Source organism: Salmo salar, chromosome ssa26 (genome assembly GCF_905237065.1).
Source record: "Salmo salar chromosome ssa26, Ssal_v3.1, whole genome shotgun sequence".
Taxonomy (NCBI): domain Eukaryota; kingdom Metazoa; phylum Chordata; class Actinopteri; order Salmoniformes; family Salmonidae; genus Salmo; species Salmo salar.
This window is the reverse complement of record NC_059467.1, coordinates 53,702,984-53,725,045: the sequence shown is the minus strand read 5'-3', so window position 1 is coordinate 53,725,045 and position 22,062 is coordinate 53,702,984. Positions and strand designations below refer to the sequence as shown.

General features: G+C 43.4%; 1 protein-coding gene across 11 annotated transcripts in view; it reads left to right on the top strand.

Annotated features, from left to right (window-relative positions):
• bat1 (HLA-B associated transcript 1) overlaps positions 1–22,062 on the top strand; it is a 132,480-nt gene that overhangs the window by 100,976 nt on the left and 9,442 nt on the right. For all 11 annotated transcript variants that reach the window (XM_045707952.1, XM_045707951.1, XM_045707957.1 and 8 more), the window contains 6 exon segments: positions 201–341; positions 9,584–9,731; positions 15,790–16,032; positions 16,646–16,771; positions 19,015–19,114; positions 19,572–19,616. In XM_045707952.1, coding sequence (XP_045563908.1) covers positions 207–341; positions 9,584–9,731; positions 15,790–16,032; positions 16,646–16,771; positions 19,015–19,114; positions 19,572–19,616 — 797 coding nt within the window. In that variant the 5' untranslated portion in view covers positions 201–206.

Here is a 22,062-nt window from a genome sequence, read left to right as displayed (position 1 = left end):
ACATAAAGAGAGACCTAAGACAGCAACACAACATGGCACAAACAGTTTTGGGCACAAACAGCACAAAGGGCAAGAAGATAGAGACAACAATACATCAGTATGAGTGTCCATGATTAGGTCTTTGAATGAAGATGAGTTGATGAGAACTGAGTCTGTCCTCTTTACATTGTCCTCTTACGTGTTTGTGTGTGTGTGAGCAGGGTGACATGGACGAGGGCAGTGTGAGGAAGAGGAAGGACATGTTTAATGGAGGCCCCGCCCCCGGCCCAACCTCCAATATGTCTGCCTCCCACTCCAAGCCTGCTGAGGAGGACGTGAAGGCTACCGTGCTACAGAAGGAGGTAAGTAATGTAGAGGACAGTATGTGTGTTAGGCTGTCTCTCTCTCTCTCCCTGTGTGTGTGTGTAATGCCGAGCGACTCTCGAAGGATGCTGCACAACTGGTAAATAGCCTCCTTCAGATATGTCAGTCAGGTGGCTTGCTGCCGGCAGAGACTTCTAGTGCAGTAACGTTGAAGGGTTCTGGCCGGTATTACTGAGCCAGCTAGAAGGATGAAGGAAGAAGCTAACGTTAAACAGAGTCTACCTCAGCAGCAGCAAAAACATACGTTACTGAAAACTACCTGAATGTCATACAAAGTAAAGATATCTTCCATACATAATGACTCAAGTAAAAGTCACCACAGTAAAATACTACTTGAATAAAAAAAAGTCTAAAAGTATTTAGTTTTAAATATTGTAACAACGGTCGTCAGGAATGGACCAAGGCGCAGCGGGTTGAGTGCTCATAATTAACTTTTTAATGAAAACACTTATACAAACAAAACGATGGACGACGAATACAGACTTGAACGCAAACAACAGCAATTCAAGTGACAACCTCCCACAAATTACAAACAAACACACCCTAATATATAGGACTCTCAATCAAAGGCAACTAGACAACACCTGCCTTCAATTGAGAGTCCACACCCCAATTAACCTGTTATGGCTAGGGGGCAGTATTTTCACGGCTGGATAAAAAACGTACCCGATTTAATCTGGTTACTACTCCTGCCCAGTAACTAGAATATGCATATAATTATTGGCTTTGGATAGAAAATGCTCCAAAGGTTCTAAAACTGTTTGAATGGTGTCTGTGAGTATAACAGAACTCAAATGGCAGGTCAAAACCTGAGAGATTCCTTTACAGGAAGTGGCCTGTCTGACCATTTCTTGAACTTCTTTGCCATCTCTATCTTTTACAAAGGATCTCTGCTCTAACGTGACACTTCCTACGTCTTCCATGGGCGCTCAGAGCCCGGGAAAAACCTGAATGTCGTCATCCCAGCCCCAGGCTGAAACACATTATCGCCTTTCTCAAGTGGCCGATCAAGGGACTGTGGGCTTAGGCGCGTGCCCTGGCCGCCCCCGTCTTTGTGATTTTTCCTCTGTTTGCCGAAAAGGAGATTCCCGGTCGGAATATTATCGCTTTTTACGAGATAAATTGCATAAAAATTGATTTTAAACAGCGGTTGACATGCTTTGAAGTACGGTAATGGAATATTTAGAATTTTTTTGTCACGAATTGCGCCATGCGCACGACCCTGATTTACCATTTCGGATAGTGTCTGGGACGCACGAACAAAACGCTGCTATTCGGATATAACGATGGATTATTTTGGACCAAACCAACATTTGTTATTGAAGTAGCAGTCCTGGGAGTGCATTCTGACGAAGACAACAAAAGGTAATCAAACTTTTATAATAGTAAATCTGATATTGGTGAGTGCTAAACTTGCCGGGTGTCTAAATAGCTAGCCCGTGATGGCTGGGCGATGTACTTAGAATATTGCAAAATGTGCTTTCACCGAAAAGCTATTTTAAAATCGGACATATCGAGTGCATAGAGGAGTTCTGTATCTATAATTCTTAAAATAATTGTTATGCTTTTTGTGAACGTTTATCGTGAGTAATTTAGTAAATTGTTAGGAAATTCCCCGGAAGTTTGCGGGGGGTATGCTAGTTCTGAACGTCACATGCTAATGTAAAAAGCTGTTTTTTTTATATAAATATGAACTTGATTGAACAAAACATGCATGTATTGTATAACATAATGTCCTAGGGTTGTCATCTGATGAAGATCATCAAAGGTTAGTGCTGCATTTAGCTGTCTTCTGGGTTTTTGTGACATTATCTGCTAGCTTGAAAAATGGGTGTCTGATTATTTCTGGCTTGGTACTCTGCTGACATAATCTAATGTTTTTCTTTCGATGTAAAGCCTTTTTGAAATCGGACAGTGTGGTTAGATAAAGGAGAGTCTTGTATTTAAAATGCTGTGAAATAGTCATATGTTTGAAAAATTGAAGTTTTTGTATTTTTGAGGAATTTGTAATTCACGCCACGCCTATCATTGGATATTGGAGCAGGTGTTCCGCTAGCGGAACGTCTAGATGTAATTAACTAAACATAGAAACAGACTAACTGGAAAGAACATAGAAATAGACTAACAGAGCAGTGACCAAAAAACCCCGGAATACATAAATCAACTACCCTCTACATAATACACACACCCCGAACCACATAAACCAAATACCCTCTGCCACGTCCTGACCAGCCTACACTAACAAAATAACCCTCATACTGGTCAGAACGTGACAAATATACTTAAGTATCAATGGTAAATGTCACTGCTAAAATATACTTAAGGATCAAAAGTCAAAGTATAAATATTTCCATAATTTATATATTAAACTTATACAAACCAGATTGCATAATTTTAAATAAAAAACGTAAACATTTTATACGGATAGCCAGGGGCACACGCCAACACTCAGACATTATTTACAAACGAAATATTTGTGTTTAGTGAGTCCTCCTGATCAGAGGCAGTAGGGATGACCAGGGATGTTCTCTGTTTAGTGAGTCCTCCAGATCAGAGGCAGTAGGGATGACCAGGGATGTTCTCTGTTTAGTGAGTCCTCCAGATCAGAGGCAGTAGGGATGACCAGGGATGTTCTCTGTTTAGTGAGTCCTCCAGATCAGAGGCGGTAGGGATGACCAGGGATGTTCTGTTTAGTGAGTCCTCCAGATCAGGGGCAGTAGGGATGACCAGGGATGTTCTCTGTCTAGTGAGTCCTCCAGATCAGAGGCAGTAGGGATGACCAGAGATGTTCTCTTGATAAGTGCGTGAATTGGACCATTTTCCTGTCCTGCTAAGCATTCAAAATGTAACGAGTACTTTTGGGTGTCAGGGAATGTAGTGAAGTAAAAGTAGTCAAAAATTACAGATACCCCCCCAAAAAACACTGAATTAAAAATACTTTAAAGTACTACTTAAGTACTTTAAATCAATGACTATACATAAAGTAGTCTACTGAGACAGACAGTGATGTGGTGCTCAGTGGGGAGGCTGAGGGAGACAGTAATGTAGCAGGAAGCAGAGGGAGAGAGAGAGAGAGAGAGAGAGAGAGGTTAGTACAGTGGGGAGGCTGAGGGAGACAGAGAGAGGTTAGAACAGTGGGGAGGCTGAGTGAGACAGAGAGAGGTTAGAACAGTGGGGAGGCTGAGGGAGACAGAGAGAGGTTAGAACAGTGGGGAGGCTGAGGGAGACAGAGAGAGAGAGAGGTTAGAACAGTGGGGAGGCTGAGGGAGACAGAGAGAGAGAGGTTAGAACAGTGGGGAGGCTGAGGGAGACAGAGAGAGAGGTTAGAACAGTGGGGAGGCTGAGGGAGACAGAGAGAGGTTAGAACAGTGGGGAGGCTGAGGGAGACAGAGAGAGAGAGAGGTTAGAACAGTGGGGAGGCTGAGGGAGACAGAGAGAGGTTAGTACAGTGGTTCCCAAGCTTGGGGTCGGGCCCCATGTGGTGTCCCCTGGGAGAATCTGTACCAATCTCAACAAACAAGTTAGGGGGGGAAAATTATACTTATGTTTCAATATGAACATCTCACCAGGACCCATCTTCCCTATGGACCTACATTTAAATACAACCACTGTATCTGGGACCTTTACCACACCAGATAATAATAAACCAGACTAGATCAATCTGGGACCTTTACCACATCAGATAATAATAATAATAATAATAAACCAGAATAGATCAATCTGGGACCTTTACCACATCAGATAATAATAATAAACCAGACTAGATCAATCTGGGACCTTTACCACATCAGATAATAATAAAAGACTATATATGGGATTAAATAGATAATAATAAACCAGACTAGATCAATCTGGGACCTTTACCACATCAGAAAAAAAAAATAATAATAAACCAGACTAGATCAGTCTGGGACCTTTACCACATCAGATAATAATAAACCAGACTAGAGCAATCTGGGACCTTTACCACATCAGATATAATAATAAACCAGACTAGATCAGTCTGGGACCTTTACCACATCAGAAATATAATAATAAACCAGACTAGATCAGTCTGGGACCTTTACCACATCAGATAATAATAATAATAATAATAATAAACCAGACTAGATCAATCTGGGACCTTTACCACATCAGATAATAATAAACCAGACTAGATCAGTCTGGGACCTTTACCACATCAGATAATAATAAACCAGACTAGATCAATCTGGGCCACAGTCACACACTTGTTTTAATATCCCTGAACGACAGACAAAATCTAAATATTTTTTTCCAAGACACGACGGAGAACAAAATAAAGTGAAGTTGTTTAAAGAGACAGTTGTTTTTTTTCCCCCCCAGAGTACCACAGTGGTTTGTAAACCAGGCTTTAGTGACATTTAACACGGTAGAGAAAAAGCCCACGTCTTTAAAAATATACACGGCGTCTGTGTAGAGGTGTTGCTGTAAATGTATCGTTTTTTTCAAAAAGATATTTGAAGAGCAACACAGTGACATCACTTCCTGCTCAAGCAACGTCTAGCAAAGATCAAGAGAGCACGATGTCCTGTTTTAATTTTAAAATTTTTTTATAATATCACACGTCCATCTTTTTAGCTTTTTCATACTGAAGTATAAATACCACTGATTACCAGCTGTGTTGACCAGTGTAAGGAAGTGACTACAACAGATTGATGAGGAAATTGTTTTATTTAATCCATTTTTAGAATAAGGATGTACCGTAATTTTCCGGACTATTAGCAGCAACTTTTTTCCCAGGCTTTGAACCTCGCGGCTTAAACAATGACGCGGCTGATATATGGATTTTTCGCGCTTTAAATGTTTTTTTCTCCAAAAAAACACATTCTGTGACGTGCTCAGTTTTTTGGCGGCATGAAGCTTTCATTAGACCAATGAAATTGCCGAACGGGTTTTAAGGTCAAACAACTTTTTTTGTTTACTGTTTAGATTAAATCGAGCGCTCTCAAACTTCCCATCATTCTGATTAAGGTAGTCATTTTGTCACCCTCATCATGGCAAAGACACGGAGAAATGCATATGATGCAGCTTTCAAGTTGAAGGCGATTGATCTGGCTGTTGGAAAAGGAAATAGAGCTGCTGCACGGGAGCTTGGTCTTAATGAGTCGATGATAAGACGTTGGAAACAGCAGCGTGAGGAATTGACTCCGTGCAAAAAGACAACTAAAGCTTACTGCAAATTTTTTTATTTTTGTTACAAGCCGTGTTTCGTTAAAGCCTGTGTAAAGTTAATTTGTTTCAATGTACCGGTAGGCACCTGCGGCTTATAGACATGTGCGGCTTATTTATGTTCAAAATAATATATTCAGGTGCGCTCAATAGTTCGGAAATTGCGGTAACCTAACAAAATGTCGAAAAAGTCAAAGGGGTCTTTTGACGGCCCTGAATTTTTCTGAACTGTCTCAGTGCTTCGCCTTCCAATAGGGCGCTTTCCCTTTAATTCTCAATTAAATAGTGCTTCTCCTTCCAATAGGGCGCTTCCCCTTTAATTCCCAATTAAATAGTCAGCATCAGCTGCGCAAAAGTGGGGTTGTGATGGAAACGTGAATGAGGATGTGTTCAACCCTCAGTTCTGAAGCGTCTCTCTTCCGTTTGTTGTGTTGCTTTAAAAGTGTGCTTTGTGTAGCCTAATAGCAAATCTACCCAGGATCGGATCCACTCTTTGCGTCCGTGGACTACACCTCCGTTGGTTTTTGTGGCCTTTCTCTGCTGGAGATCTGTCTGCGGATTGGCTTGTCTGACTGACCGACTAACTACAACCTTTTTTGTATACGATATTTCATTTGTTTTGGTGTGATATATACCGTGATGATTTATGTAGTTAGTTGTAGTTGAGGACTTATTGAGATGTGTGGTAAAAAAAAAATATTTTGATTGTATGATTGACACTGGTATGAACGGACAAACACACAAAAGAATAGTTGTTTTGTAAATTCTTTCCAATGTTTTTAAGGGTTTATGAAAAGTGTATTTCCATCCTGTCTTTTACATGAGTCCTTTGTATTGGTGTAGACTTGACGGACCAGATGGGACTCATTCCCTCCCAAACCAAAAGGAGAAACCAATATTTTCTCTGGTAGGCACAACATACCTGGCGTCCCTATAAACGATAACCTCAAGTCAAAACCGTTACAGTCCGAACACTTTCCGAATGCACTGTATATAACTAATAGGTTACCTGAATGAACCTACAGCAGCCAAGGTGATAACGGCTGGGGGGCATTTTGGCTTGTTTTGCTATTCTCCAAATAGCATTTTTAGAGATTTTTTAATTATATAGAAATGCAGTAAAATGAGCTTCAACATTGTAATTTATCCTCTTGAAAGGCTGGTCCCGTATGCGGGATCAACATCCAGTGAAAAATCAGAGCGCCATATTCATAACCTAACCATAACCAAATCTAATATTTTTTTTTCTTCTCAAACATAGGACTATTTTACACCGTTTTTATAGATGCACTACTCCTGAATCGAACCACGTTGTCCGATTTTCAAAAAGGCTTTACAGCGATAGCAAAACATTACATTATGTTAGGAGAGTACATCGTCAAAATAGCCACACCGCCATTTTCCGACCAACCACATGCATCACAAATAACCAAAAAACAGCTAAATGAAGCACTAACCTTTGACAATCTTCATCAGATGACACTCCTAGGACATCATGTTACACAATACATGCATTCTTTTGTTCGATAAAGTTCATATTTATATATAAAAACAGCATTTTACATCGGCGCGTGACGTTCAGAAAATATTTTCCCTCAAATGCATCCGGTGGATCAGCGTTACAATTTACTAAATTACTATTCGAAAACATTTTTAAAATGTAATATTGTCATTCAAAGAATTATAGATTAACATCTCGTGAATGCAACCGCATTGCCAGATTTAAAAATAACTTTACTGGGAAATCACACTTTGCAATAAAAGGGGATGCTATGCTCAGAAAAATAGGCTAGGCGATACAGGTTAGCGCCATCTTGGAACCATCTAAAATCAGATATACTATTGTAAATATTCCCCTACCTTTGATTATCTTCATCAGAAGGCACTTCCAGGTATCCCAGGTCCACAACAAATGTAGTTTTGTTCGAAAAAGTTAATAATTTATGTCCCAATAGCTTCTTCTTGTTAGCGCGTTCCGAAGGCTACTCAAAATGTACTGTAGCGCGCGGGACTTGTCGTCAAGAATGTGCAAAAAATATTTATTTAAGTTCGTATTAATGTTGTATAACATAAATCTTTAGGGCCTTTTTCAACCAGAGCTTCAATAATATTCAAGGGGGACGATTGCATTGTCTTACTAAATGTTTCGAAAGGGGAGGGTAGCCATGGGCACCCGCGTCATAGTAGTAAATGGCCCTCCCCCTGTGACCAACTTCCAAAGCCTCTCTTTGGGTCAGTTTCTACCATAGAAGACTCAAACCACTTTGTAAAGACTGTTGACATCTAGTGGAAGCCTTAGGAAGTGCTCAATGAATCCTAACTCAAGGTGTGTTTTATAGGCAAAGTGCTGAAGGTGAGTCCACAAATCAGATTTCCACTTCCTGTTAGGATCTGTCTCGGGGTTTTGACTGCCATATGAGTTCTGTTATACTCACAGACACCATTCAAGCAGTTTTAGAAACTTTAGGGTGTTTTCTATCCAAATCTACTAATTATATGCATATCCTAGCTTCTGAGTTTGAGTAGGAGGCCATTTAAAATGGGCACATATTTTTTTCAAAATTCGCTGTAGCACCCCCTATCCTTAAGGAGCTATAAGAGGTTTTATGCGGTCACCCCTAATGTGTGTGTCTGAGAGAGAGAGAGAGCCTGAGTAGATTTACACAGCATAGGATCTCCAGTGGCTCTCACGATCATTAATGTAATACGCCAGCCCGCCAGCCCGCCAGCCAGCCAGCCAGCCAGCCCAGAGCAGAAAGCTTTTACTACAGTGTCAGCCGGTACCAAACTCTACCCCCCCCCCTGTATTAACCCTGCTGTAGTCTGTTCCACACTCACTGAACTCACTGATCCCAGTATGTCCCAAATGATACCCTTATCCCTGTATAGAAAATAGGGTGCCATTTCATACGCGGACTAAGTCTCACTGGCTCTCTCCGTCAAAACTATTCCTCTCAGAACAGCAATCTGGGACCTTTACCAAAAAAACATATCACAGGGTTACTGAGTGACTCTGGCACCAGTAGCTGACTGACTGAGGAATGTTAGAAAGCTGTTTACGGGTCAGTACCGCTCAATAGAACTACTGCTTCATTCTGTAGTTTACACCGTGAGGCTCTCAGGAAACCAGGGTCGGTACCTCTCAATAGAACTACTGCTTCATTCTGTAGTTTACACCGTGAGGCTCTCAGGAAACCAGGGTCGGTACCTCTCAATAGAACTACTGCTTCATTCTGTAGTTTACACCGTGAGGCTCTCAGGAAACCAGGGTCGGTACCTCTCAGTAGAACTACTGCTTCATTCTGTAGTTTACACCGTGAGGCTCTCAGGAAACCAGGGTCGGTACCTCTCAGTAGAACTACTGCTTCATTCTGTAGTTTACACCGTGAGGCTCTCAGGAAACCAGGGTCGGTACCTCTCAGTAGAACTACTGCTTCATTCTGTAGTTTACAACCGTGAGGATCTCAGGAAACCAGGGTCGGTACCTCTCAATAGAACTACTGCTTCATTCTGTAGTTTACACCGTGAGGCTCTCAGGAAACCAGGGTCGGTACCTCTCAATAGAACTACTGCTTCATTCTGTAGTTTACACATTAAGAGACGTGGCTGAGGGGTATAAACATTCACATTAAGAGACGTGGCTGAGGGGTAAAACATTCACATTAAGAGACGTGGCTGAGGGGTAAAACATTCACATTAAGAGACGTGGCTGAGTGGTAAAACATTCACATTAAGAGACGTGGCTGAGGGGTAAAACATTCACATTAAGAGACGTGGATGAGTGGTAAAACATTCACATTAAGAGACGTGGCTGAGGGGTAAAACATTCACATTAAGAGACGTGGATGAGGGGTAAAACATTCACATTAAGAGACGTGGCTGAGGGGTAAAACATTCACATTAAGAGACGTGGATGAGTGATAAAACATTCAAATCTTCCCAACAGGAGACGGGGGTTTAATCGCCGGTTCTACCGCCTGTATCACCCTCTCAGGAAGTTGTCATGACCACTTCCTGTCTCTCTCTGCAGGTGGGCCTTTTGAGTGGTATCTGTCTGATCGTAGGAACAATGATCGGCTCCGGCATCTTCATCTCCCCTAAGGCAGTGCTGCTGGAAACGGGAGCCGTAGGACCATGTCTGTGTGTCTGGGCCGCCTGCGGGGTGCTGGCTACACTGGGTGAGGACACACACACACACCAACCCTGTCCTGGGTAATCTCTAACCAGTCACTAGTGGTGGGAAAGAATGATAGGAATCTCCTAAATCAGGAATGACCAAAGTGCCGAGGCCCCGTGTGAGAAGGGCCCCCGTGTGAGAAGGGCTGGAGATGCATCCCAGATGGCACCCTAATCCTATGGGCCTGGTCCTACTACCCCATAGGGCTCTGGTCTAAAGTAGGGCACTATATAGGTAATAGGGTTCCATTTGGGAGGTATACTGACTGTGAAAAGGATTGTGTCAGTGTGTTCAGGAACATGGACATAGTGCACCTAACATGAACCCTGCTGAGCTATTTAGAGGCTAGGAGGGAATTCCTCTCCCAACATGAACCCTGCTGATTTATTAAGAGGCTAGGAGGGTATTCCTCTCCCAACATGAACCCTGCTGATTTATTGAGAGGCTAGGATGGAATTCCTCTCTGTCTGGGTCAGCTAATCTCAGCATCCAGAAACAAATTTCTGACCAGCTACTGGTTAACGTCGGTCACTAGTGCAGGGCTGTTATACCCAATTCCCAGACCGCAGTGTCTACGGGTTTTCACTCTTTCTCTGCTCCAAAAATTACGCCGGAACGGAAGGCAGATGTTTTACGTGCCCCAAACCGATAGCTTTTTTTTGTTTGTTTATCTGCGTTGTTTGTAACTTATTTTTGTACATAATGTTGCCGCTACTGTCTCTTATGACCGAAAATAACTTCTCGACATCAGGACTGAGATTACTCACCACGGACTGGCAGAATCCTTTTTCTTCTTTCACGACTCTGACGAGGCGGAGGATATAGGGCTCCCTCGGGAACAGGCCCCGACCCCGGTGATCTGCGTGAAGAGGAGGCGGAGAAAGAGAGGCCGGAGTGCGGGCTACCTTCTGAGGAGTAGGAGGCGATCGAATAAACCCCCACTTCCCTCAATTCTGCTCGCAAACATGCAATCTTTGGACAATAAAATGGACGAGTTATTGGGAAGATTAAACTACCAACGGGACATTAAAAACTGTAACATCTTATGCTTCACGGAGTTGTGGCTGATCGACGATAATATCAACATACAGCTGGCTGGTTATACGATGTACCGGCAGGATAGAACAGCGGCGTCTGGTAAGACACGGGGCGGCGGACTATGCATTTTTGCAAACAACAGCTGGTGCACGATATCTAAGGAAGTCTCCAGCCATTGCTCACTTGAGGTAGAGTTTCTCATGATAAGCTGCAGACTACATTACCTACCGAGAGAGTTTAAGTCTATATTCTTTGTAGCTGTTTACATACCACCACAGTCAGAGGCTGGCACCAAGACAGCATTGAATGATCTGTATTCCGCCATAAGCAAACAAGAAAATGCTCACCCAGAGGCGGTGCTCCTAGTAGCCGGGGACTTTAACCTCTTACATCTAGACGTTCCGCTAGCGGAACACCTGCTCCAATATCCAATGATGGGCGTGGCGTGAAATATAAATTCCTCTAAAATCCGAAAACTTCAATTTTTCAAACATATGACTATTTTACAGCATTTTAAAGACAAGACTCTCGTTAACCTGTTAGGGCTAGGGGGCAGCATTGACACGGCTGGATAAAAAACATACCCGATTTAATCTGGTTACCACTCCTACTCAGTAACTAGAATATGCATATACTTATTACATATGGATAGAAAACACCCTAAATTTTCTAAAACTGTTTGAATGGTGTCTGTGAGTATAACAGAACTCAAATGGCAGGTCAAAACCTGAGAGATTCCTTTACAGGAAGTGGCCTGTCTGACCATTTCTGGAACTTCTTTGCCATCTCTATCATTTACTAAGGATCTCTGCTCTAACGTGACACTTCCCACGTCGTCCATAGGCTCTCAGAGCCCGGGAAAAAAGAGAATGTCGTCATTCCAGCCCCAGGCTGAAACACATTATCGCCTTTCTCAAGTGGCCCATCAAGAGACACTAGCTTATGCGCGTGACCCCGACCGCCCCCGCCTTTGGGATTTTTTTCCTCTGTTTGCCGAAAAGGAGATTCCCTGTCGGAATTTTATCGCTTTTCTACGAGAAAAATGACGTAAAATTGATTTTAAACAGCGGTTGACATGCTTCGACGCACGGCAATGGAATACTTTGAATTTTATTGTCAGGAATTGCGCCAAGCGCGCGACACTTCTTTACTATTTCGGATAGTGTCTGGAACGCATCGAACAAAACGCCGCTATTCGGATATAACGATGGATTATTTTGGACCAAACCAACATTTGTTATTGAAGTAGACGTCCTGGGTGTGCATTCTGACGAAGACAACAAAAGGTAATGACATTTTTATAATAGTAAATATGATTATGGTGAGTGCTAAACTTGCCGGGTGTCTAAATAGCGAGCCCGTGATGCCTGGGCTATGTACTTAGAATATTGCAAAATGTGCTTTCACCAAAAGCTATTTTAAAATCGGACATATCGAGTGCATAGAGGAGGTCTGTATCTATAATTCTTAAAATAATTGTTATGCTTTTTGTGAACGTTTATCGTGAGTAATTTAGTAAAATGTTAGCGAATTCCCGTAAGTTTGCGGGGGTATGCTAGTTCTGAACGTCACATGCTAATGTAAAAAGCTGGTTTTTGATATAAATATGAACTTGATTGAACAAAACATGCATGTATTGTATAACATAATGTCCTAGGGTTGTCATCTGATGAAGATCATCAAAGGTGAGTGCTGCATTTAGCTGTCTTCTGGGTTTTGGTGACATTATATGCTGGCTTGAAAAATGGGTGTCTGATTATTTCTGGCTTGGTACTCTGCTGACATAATCTAATGTTTTGCTTTCGTTGTAAAGCCTTTTTGAAATCGGACAGTGTGGTTAGATTAACGAGAGTCTTATCTTTAAATGGCTGTAAAATAGTCATATGTTTGAGAAATTGAAGTAATATGATTTTGAAGATTTTGAAAATCGCGCCACAGGATGGCAGTGGCTGTTACGTAGGTGGGACGAATTCGTCCCGCCGGTCCCATAGAGGTTAATCTAACCACACTGTCCGATTTCAAAAAGGCTTTACAGCGAAAGCAAAACATTAGATTATGTCAGCAGAGTACCCAGCCAGAAATAATCAGACACCCATTTTTCAAGCTAGCATATAATGTCACAAAAAACAAAACCACAGCTAAATGCAGCACTAACCTTTGATGATCTTCATCAGATGACAACCCTAGGACATTATGTTATACAATACATGCATGTTTTGTTCAATCAAGTTCATATTTATATCAAAAATCAGCTTTTTTACATTAGCATGTGACGTTCAGAACTAGCATACCCCCCGCAAACATCCGGTGAATTTACTAAATTACCCACGATAAACATTCACAAAAAACATAACAATTATTTTAAGAATTATAGATACAGAACTCCTCTATGCACTCGATATGTCCGATTTTAAAATAGATTTTCGGTGAAAGCACATTTTGCAATATTCTCAGTAGATAGCCCAGCCATCACGGCTAGCCGTTTAGCCCTGATCAAACTCCGATTTACTATTACAAAAGTTTGATTACCTTTGTTGTCTTCGTCAGAATGCACTCCCAGGACTGCTACTTCAATAACAAATGTTGGTTTGGTCCAAAATAATACATCGTTATATCCGAATAGCGGCGTTTTGTTCGTGCGTTCCAAGACACTATCCAAAATGGTAAATTAGGGTCGCGAGCATGGCGCAATTCGTGACAAAAGATTTCTAAATATTCCATTACCGTACTTCGAAGCATGTCAACCGCTGTTTAAAATCCATTTTTATGCCATTTTTCTCGTAAAAAAGCGATAATAAACAGAGGAAAGAAAACAAAGCTTTCGGGTCGACGCGGGCACGAGCCTGAGTCTCACAGTACTGTAACCAGCCACTACCCAAACGCGCAACTTTGTTTCAGCCAGAGCCTGCAAAGCCACGATTCAGCATTTTGCCGCCTTCTGAGAGCCCATGTGAGCCGTAGAACGTGTCACGTAAGAGCCGAGATCCCATGTAATGGATAGAGATAATCAACAAGGCCAAGAAATGGTCAGACAGGGTACTTCCTGTACAGAATCTTCTCAGGTTTTGGCCTGCCAAATGAGTTCTGTTATACTCACAGACACCATTCAAACATTTTTAGAAACTTTGGAGTGTTTTCTATCCAAAGCTAATAATTATATGCATATTCTAGTTTCTGGGCAGGAGTACTTATCAGATTAAATCGGGTACGTTTTTTATCCGTCCGTGAAAATACTGCCCCCTAGCCATAACAGAGTAATGCATGGAAACTTAAACTGATGTTACCTAATTTCTATCAAGATGTTAAATGTGCAATTGGATTCATCATTGGCTTCATCAATAAGTACATCGATGACGTCGTCCCCTCAGTGACAGTACGTACATACCCCAACCAGAAACCAAGAATTATAGGCAGCATCCGCACTGAGCTAAAGGCTAGAGCTGCTGCTTTCAAGGAGCGGGACTCTAACCCGGAAGCTTATAAGAAATCCTGCTATACCCTCCAACGAACCATCAAACCGTCAATACAGGACTAAGATCGAGTCTGACGTTCGTCTGATGTGGCAGGGCCTGCAAACCATTAGACTACAAAGGGAAGCACAGCCGAGATCCTCAACACAGGGGCGCCTCAGGGGTGCGTGCTCAGCCCCTTCCTGTACTCCCTGTTCACTCATGACTGCATGCCCAGGCACAACTCCAACACCATCATTACATTTTCCGATGACACAACAGTGGTAGGCCTCATCACCGACAACAACGAGACAGCCTATAGTGAGGAGGTCAGAGACCTGGCCGTGTGGTGCCAGGACAACGACCTCTCCCTCAACGTGATCATGGAGATGATTGTGGACTACAGGAAAAAGAGGACCCGAGCACGCCCCCATTGTCATCTACGGGGCTGCAGTTGAGCAGGTTGAGAGCTTGAGGTTCCTAGGTGTCCACATCACCAACAGACTTACATAGTCCAAGTACACCATGACAGTCGTGAAGAGGGTACGACAAAATCTATTCCCCCTCAGGGGACTGAAAAGATTTGGCATGAGTCCTCAGGTTCTCAAAAAGTTCTAAATCTGCACCATCGAGAGCATCCTGACTGGTTGCATCACTGCCTGGTATGGCAACTGCTCGGCAACCGACCGCAAGTCACTACAGAGGGTAGTGCGAACAGCCCAGTACATCACTGGGGCCAAGCTTCCTGCCATCCAGGACCTCTATACCAGGCGGTGTCAGAGGAAGGCCTTGAAAATTGTCAAAGACTCCAGCCACCCTAGTCATAGACTTTTCTCTCTGCTACCACACGGCAAGCGGTACCAGAGCACCAAGTCTAGGTCCAAGAGGCTTCTAAACAGCTTTTACCCCCAAGCCATAAGAATCCTGAACATCTAGTCAAATGGCTACCCAGACTATTCGCATTGCCCCCCCCCTATCCACACTACTGCCACTCTCTGTTGTCATCTATGCATAGTCACTTTAATTACCTCTACCTACATGTACATACTACCTCAACTAACCGGTGCCCCGGCACATTGACTCTGTACCAGCACCCCCCGGTAAATATTGTTATTTTTTTACTGCTCCTCTTTAATTACTTGTTGCTTTTATCTCTTATTCTTATCCATATTTTTTGAAACTGCACTGTTGTTGAGGGGCTCGTAAGTAAGGATTTCACTGTAAGGTCTACACCTGTTGTATTCGGCGCATGTGATTAATAACATTTGATTGATCAATTAAGACCTAGACAACCAGGTGAGTTTCTAACTGGTCAATTTTCTTGGTCTTAATTGATTAGTTAAGAACTCACCTGGTTGTCTAGGTCTTAATTGATTAGTTAGGAACTCACCTGGTTGTCTAGGTCTTAATTGATTAGTTAGGAACTCACCTGGTTGTCTAGGTCTTAATTGATTCGTTAGGAACTTACCTGGTTGTCTTGGTCTTAATTGGACAAATTGAAAGGAAATCCCCTGAAGCAGCAGTAGGACTAGTGTCAACTGTCTGTCTCTGAGCCTGTCTGTCTGCCTGCAGGGGCGCTGTGCTACGCGGAGCTGGGCACCATGATCACTAAGTCTGGAGGGGAATACCCGTACTTAATGGAAGCCTTTGGGTCAGTGATTGCCTACCTCTACTCATGGAGCACCATCATGGTTCTAAAGCCCTCCTCCTTCGCCATCATCGCCCTAAGCTTCGCAGAGTACGCCTCCACGCCGTTCTACCCAGGATGCACTCCTCCCATTGTTGTCACCAAGTGCCTGGCTGCAGTGTGCATACGTGAGTGTGAATACTTCTAGAATTATGAAAAATCCTAGTAGAAAACAATTGGCATGCACTTCCTGAATGGACTGAATTAAAACCATGGCTCTTTCTAAATGTTCTTTCCTCGCATCCAATCATATTGGAGGAGAAGATCCAAGGTCCCTCCCCTCTGACCATCTTCTCCAATACCTTTGAGAAGAGAGGATGCTTGGGATCCAGTAAAGATTAATTTAAAAAAAGCCATGACTTGACCCCCACCGTCCTCTTCCTGCTTGTGTTCTTCTCCTCCTCCTCTTCCTCCTTTTCTCCTCCTCTTCCCCTTTTCTCCTCCTCTTCCCCATCTTCTCCTCCTCCTTCTCTTCCTCCCGCCTCCTCCGCCTCCTGCTCCTCTAGTATCCTAGACTAGATACAATCAATTGTTGTTCTTCAGTTGAGCAAGGCTCTTAACCCCTGAACTGCTCACCAGGCACTACACTAGCACTACACTAGTAGCTGCTCATTATTCCAGTCTCGTTCGTGCATGTGTGCGTATCGGAGGGGTTGACTACAGCAGAAGACCAAATTCTGTCTCGTATGGATTAATAATATATTCCTCCTTCCTTCCTTCCTCCCCTTCCTCCTCCTCCAGTTGTGATAGTGTTGGTGAACTGTCTCAGTGTGAAGCTAGCTAGCTATGTCCAGAACTTCTTCACTGCAGCCAAGCTTCTCATCATCCTGGTCATCGTAGTGGCAGGAATCGTCCTCTTGGCACAAGGTTGGTACTTTACACATTCTGTCTGTCTGCCAAATGGCACCCTATTCCCTTTATAGTATAGTCGTGGCCAAAAGATGTGAGAATGACACAAATATTAATTTTCACAAAGTTTGCTGCTTCAGTGTCTTTAGATATTTTTGTCAGATGTTACTATGGAATACTGAAGTATAATTACAAGCATTTCATAAGTGTCAAAGGCTTTTATTGACAATTACATGAAGTTGATGCAAAGAGTCAATATTTGCAGTGTTGACCCTTCTTTTTCAAGACCTCTGCAATCCGCCCTGGCATGCTGTAAATTAACTTCTGGGCCACATCCTGACTGATGGCAGCCCATTCTTGCATAATCAATGCTTGGAGTTTGTCAGAATTTGTGGGTTTTTGTTTGTCCACCCGCCTCTTGAGGATTGACCACAAGTTCTCAATGGGATTAAGGTCTGGGGAGTTTCCTGGCAATGGACCAAAAATAACGATGTTTTGTTCCCCGAGCCACTTAGTTATCACTTTTGCGTTAGGTGCGCCATCATGCTGGAAAAGGCATTGTTCGTCACCAAACTCTTACTGGATGGTTGGGAGAAGTTGCTCTCGGAGGATGTGTTGGTACCATTCATTATTCATGGCTGTGTTCTTAGGCAAAATTGTGAGTGAGCCCACTCCCTTGGCTGAGACGCAACCCCACACATGAATGGTCTCAGGATGCTTTACTGTTGGCATGACACAGGACTGATGGTAGAGCTCACCTAGTCTTCTCCGGACAAGCTTTTTTCCGGATGCCCCAAACAAATTGTAAAGGGATTCATCAGAGAAAATGACTTTACCCCAGTCCTCAGCAGTCCAGTCCCTGTACCTTTTGCAGAATATCAGTCTGTCCCTGATATTTTTCCTGGAGAGAAGTGGCTCCCTTGCTGCCCTTCTTGACACCAGGCCATCCTCCAAAAGTCTTCGCCTCACTCTGCGTGCAGATGCACTCACACCTGCCTGCTGCCATTCCTGAGCAAGGTCTGTACTGGTGGTGCCCCGATCCCGCAGCTGTATCAACTTTAGGAGACGGTCCTGGCGCTTGCTGGACTTTTTTGGGTGCCCTGAAGCCTTCTTCACAACAATTGAACCGCTCTCCTTGAAGTTCTTGATGATCCAATAATTGGTTGATTTAGGTGCAATCTTACTGGCAGCAATATCCTTGCCTGTGAAGCCCTTTTTGTGCAAAGCATTGATGACGGCACGTGTTTCCTTGCAGGCAACCAAGGATGACAGACGATGAACAATGATTCCAAGCACCACTCTCCTTTTGAAGCTTCCAGTCTGTTATTCAAACTCAATCAGCATGACAGAGTGATCTCCAGCCTTGTCCTCGTCAACACTCACACCTGTGTTAACGAGAGAATCACTGACATGATGTCAGCTGGTCCTTTTGTGGCAGGGCTGAAATGCAGTGGAAATGTTTTTTGGGGGATTCAGTTCATTTGCATGGTAAAGAGGGACTTTGCAATTAATTGCAATTCATCTGATCACTCTTCATAACATTCTGGAGTATATGCAAATTGCAATCATACAAACTGAGGCAGCAGACTTTGTGAAAATTAATATTTGTGTCATTCTCAACTTTTGGCCACGACTGTACACTTCTTTAGACCGGAGCCCTATGGCACCCTATTCCCTATATAGTGCACTACTTTAGACCAGAGCACTATGGCCTGCATCAGAAGTAGGACACTAGTCTACCCTATCCCTCAGAACCCTATGGATCCCTCAGAGCCATTTTTATATTTACATTTTAGTCATTTAGCAGACGCTCTTATCCAGATCGACTTACAGTAGTGAATGCATACATTTCATAAATATTTTTCTCCGTACTGGCCCCCCGTGGGAATCGAACCCACAACCCTGGTGTTGCAAACACCATGCTCTACCAACTAAGCCACCCGGGTTAACCTGATCCTCAGAGCCCTAAGGATCCCTCAGAGCCCTAAGGATCCCTCAGAGCCCTAAGGATCCCTCAGAGCCCTAAGGATCCCTCAGAGCACTAAGGATCCCTCAGAGCACTAAGGATCCCTCAGAGCCCTGTAGATCCTGGTCAAAAGTAGGGCACTTCTGTATAGAATAGGGTACCATTTGGGATGAAAACTTTGCCCACCCTGTATTATCATGCGGAAGTTTTTACCGTAATACTTTTGGGTACCCCCTATGGGCCCTGGTCAAAAGTATGAATATTAAAATGTATATACTGTCACGTTTGTGTCCAGGAAACACTGAGAATCTGTCCAACCCATTTGAAGGAGCCTCAACCTCCTTTGGATCCATTGGACTGGCGTTTTACAACGGGCTCTGGGCCTACGATGGATGGTAAGACTACACCTGCATCCCAAATGGCACCCTACTTCCTATATAGGTCACCACTTTTGTACTCTAGTCAGGGGGGCCCGTAGTGCTCTAGTCAGGGGGGCCCGTAGTGCTCTAGTCAGGGGGGCCCGTGGCGCTCTAGTCAGGGGGGGCCCGTGGCGCTCTAGTCAGGGGCGGGGGGCCCGTGGCGCTCTAGTCAGGGGGGCCCGTGGCGCTCTAGTCAGGGGGCCCGTGCGCCTAGTCAGGGGGCAGTAGCGCTCTAGTCAGGGGGGGCAGTAGCGCTCTAGTCAAGCCTATAATGCTCTAGTCTAAAGTAGTCCACTAAGTAGGGGATCAGGTACCATTGGGGATGCATCCTATCACTTCCTCAATAAAACAGTTTTATGGTTTTGAGATTTCTGTTTTGAATGTCAACACAACCTGTTTAAAAGTGGGTCATTAAACACGTGTTGTCTCTCAGGAATCAGCTGAACTTTATAACAGAGGAGCTGGAAAACCCATACAGGTGAGTGTCCATACAGCTGACATTTACCGTGCGTCCAAAATGGCGCCCTGTTCCCTGATGGGGCCCTGGTCAACAGTAGTGCACTATGTAAGGAACAGGGTGCCATTTGGGACGCAGCCTTACTGAGCCTGGATTTCCACTGTCATTCATCAGAGACTCCTGTCCAAAGTGACTACCAGTGCAGTGAGTGCCTCTTATACTGCTCACTAGTAGCAGTGCGTGAGTAATATCCCTGAGGAAGCCAGCCAATCGCGGGTAGTATCACTGAGGAAGCCAAGCGTGGGTAGTATCACTGAGGAAGCCAAGCGCGGGCAGTGACACTGAGGAAGCCAAGCGCGGGCAGTGACACTGAGGAAGCCAAGCGCGGGCAGTGACACTGAGGAAGCCAAGCGCGGGCAGTGACACTGAGGAAGCCAAGCGCGGGCAGTATCCCTGAGGAAGCCAAGCGCGGGCAGTATCCCTGAGGAAGCCAAGCGCGGGCAGTATCCCTGAGGAAGCCAAGCGCGGGCAGTATCCCTGAGGAACAAAAAGACAACAAAAAGACAACAGTCACACAGTGGAGGAATACATTCGTATGAACCACAAGTCCACAATTAAAGGAAATATTTCACGTAACAAACAGTTACATGACCTTCAGCACGTTCAAGCAAGTTAATGTTTCCCAACAGTTTACTAAACTAGTGATTTAGGAACCACAGAGTTACAGCAAGTCAACACAAAGACAACAGGAGCACTGCCTGAGCTATTCCTGTACCATTTAAACATCATCAAATCACCTGGGCTATAATCAGCTTAGTCTAACAAACCTAACCAGAACATAAACAACTTAGTCCAATCAACATGGCTAAATATCATGTGGCTGTCCATGGTACTGGTGTGTGTGTGTGTTGACTCACCCTATTTGTAGACTAGCTGAACACCAGTGCCATTCTCCTCTCTTTCATGTTTTCAACACGGTCTACGACTCTGTCAGAGAGAAGTACACGCTTTTAGTTTTTAGACTAGGCTACCTGGCTAAAATACATAGTAGACTAGCTTCCTCGCTGGGCAACAATGAACCAGCTAAGTTATTTAGCGAGTTAACGTGAGCCTAATATATCTAGGCTACATATTGAACATCAATCGTCTCAGGCCAGTGGCACAACGTGTGAATTTATGGCTAGATCAGAATCGCTGTTATAATCATTGGCCTGTACAGAGAATTAAGTAAAAAACCACAAGTCCAAATCTCCGTGTCCATCCATCCATCCATGGCTTATAGGAAAGGGCTGATTTAGCTAGCTAGCTACTGCATCAACACAAGCAGACCAGAAACAGACAAGTTTTTCAGACAATGATGACGTTTTTGCCTAGGATGTGATTTGATTGGTGTGAAGCCAAATCCAAAGTGGCTTCCCTTGGGGGTGGTTTTGCTGCACCAGAACTGTCCACAGTTGAGCTCATCTCAATCCTGATTGGCTAATTTATTTAATTTTTTTTAAATATCAAGGGAGGTCAAATGCTCGCTGGCGTCTGTCAATCAGTCATGAGTGTGGAGATTCATATCTCCCTCACCAGCTTTAAGCACCAGCTGTCAGAGCAGCTCACAGATCACTGCACCTGTACCATAGCCCATCTGTAAACAGCCCATCTATCTACCTCATCCCCATACTGTATTTATTTATTTATCTTTCTCCTTTGCACCCCAGTATCTCTACTTGCACATTCATCTTCTGCACATCTACCATTCCAGTGTTTAATTGCTATATTGTAATTACTTTGCCACCATGGCCTATTTATTGCCTTAACTCCCTTATCTTACCTCATTTGCACTCACTGTATATAGACTTTTTGTTTTATTTTTTTCTACTGTATTATTGACTATGTTTTGTTTATTCCATGTGTAACTCTGTGTTGTTGTATGTGTCGAATCGCTATGCTTTATCTTGGCCAGGTCGCAGTTGTAAATGAGAACTTGTTTCTCAACTAGCCGACCTGGTTAAATAAAGGTGAAGTAAATCATCTGCTGCGGCGGCAACATGTCATACTCATTTTGGCCAGACGGCATCAGATACATCTGCTACACATACTGAGACAGAGGGGCGCTGTTTCCCTCGCTAATTAAAATTTCTCAGATAATTTTCACACTGACTGACAGACACCTTCACCTTATCATTGGTGTCTTTGTTATCTACTGTAGTTATAGGTGTTGTCGTGTCTTTGGGGTACCATTAAACTGAACACATGTTTATCAATTAACTCCCTGTAATTATTATTATTACACAATTTAAACTGATTAATCGTTTAACTGTAATTAACTAGGAGATCGGGGCACCAAGGAAAATATTCAGTTTACAAAGTTATAATTTTTCTAATATAACTTTCCTATATTATAGTATAGGCCGATTATCTTCTGGTTTAAATGGTGTATTTTACCTCGCGTCCAGTCTCATTCCAAACGTCGTAA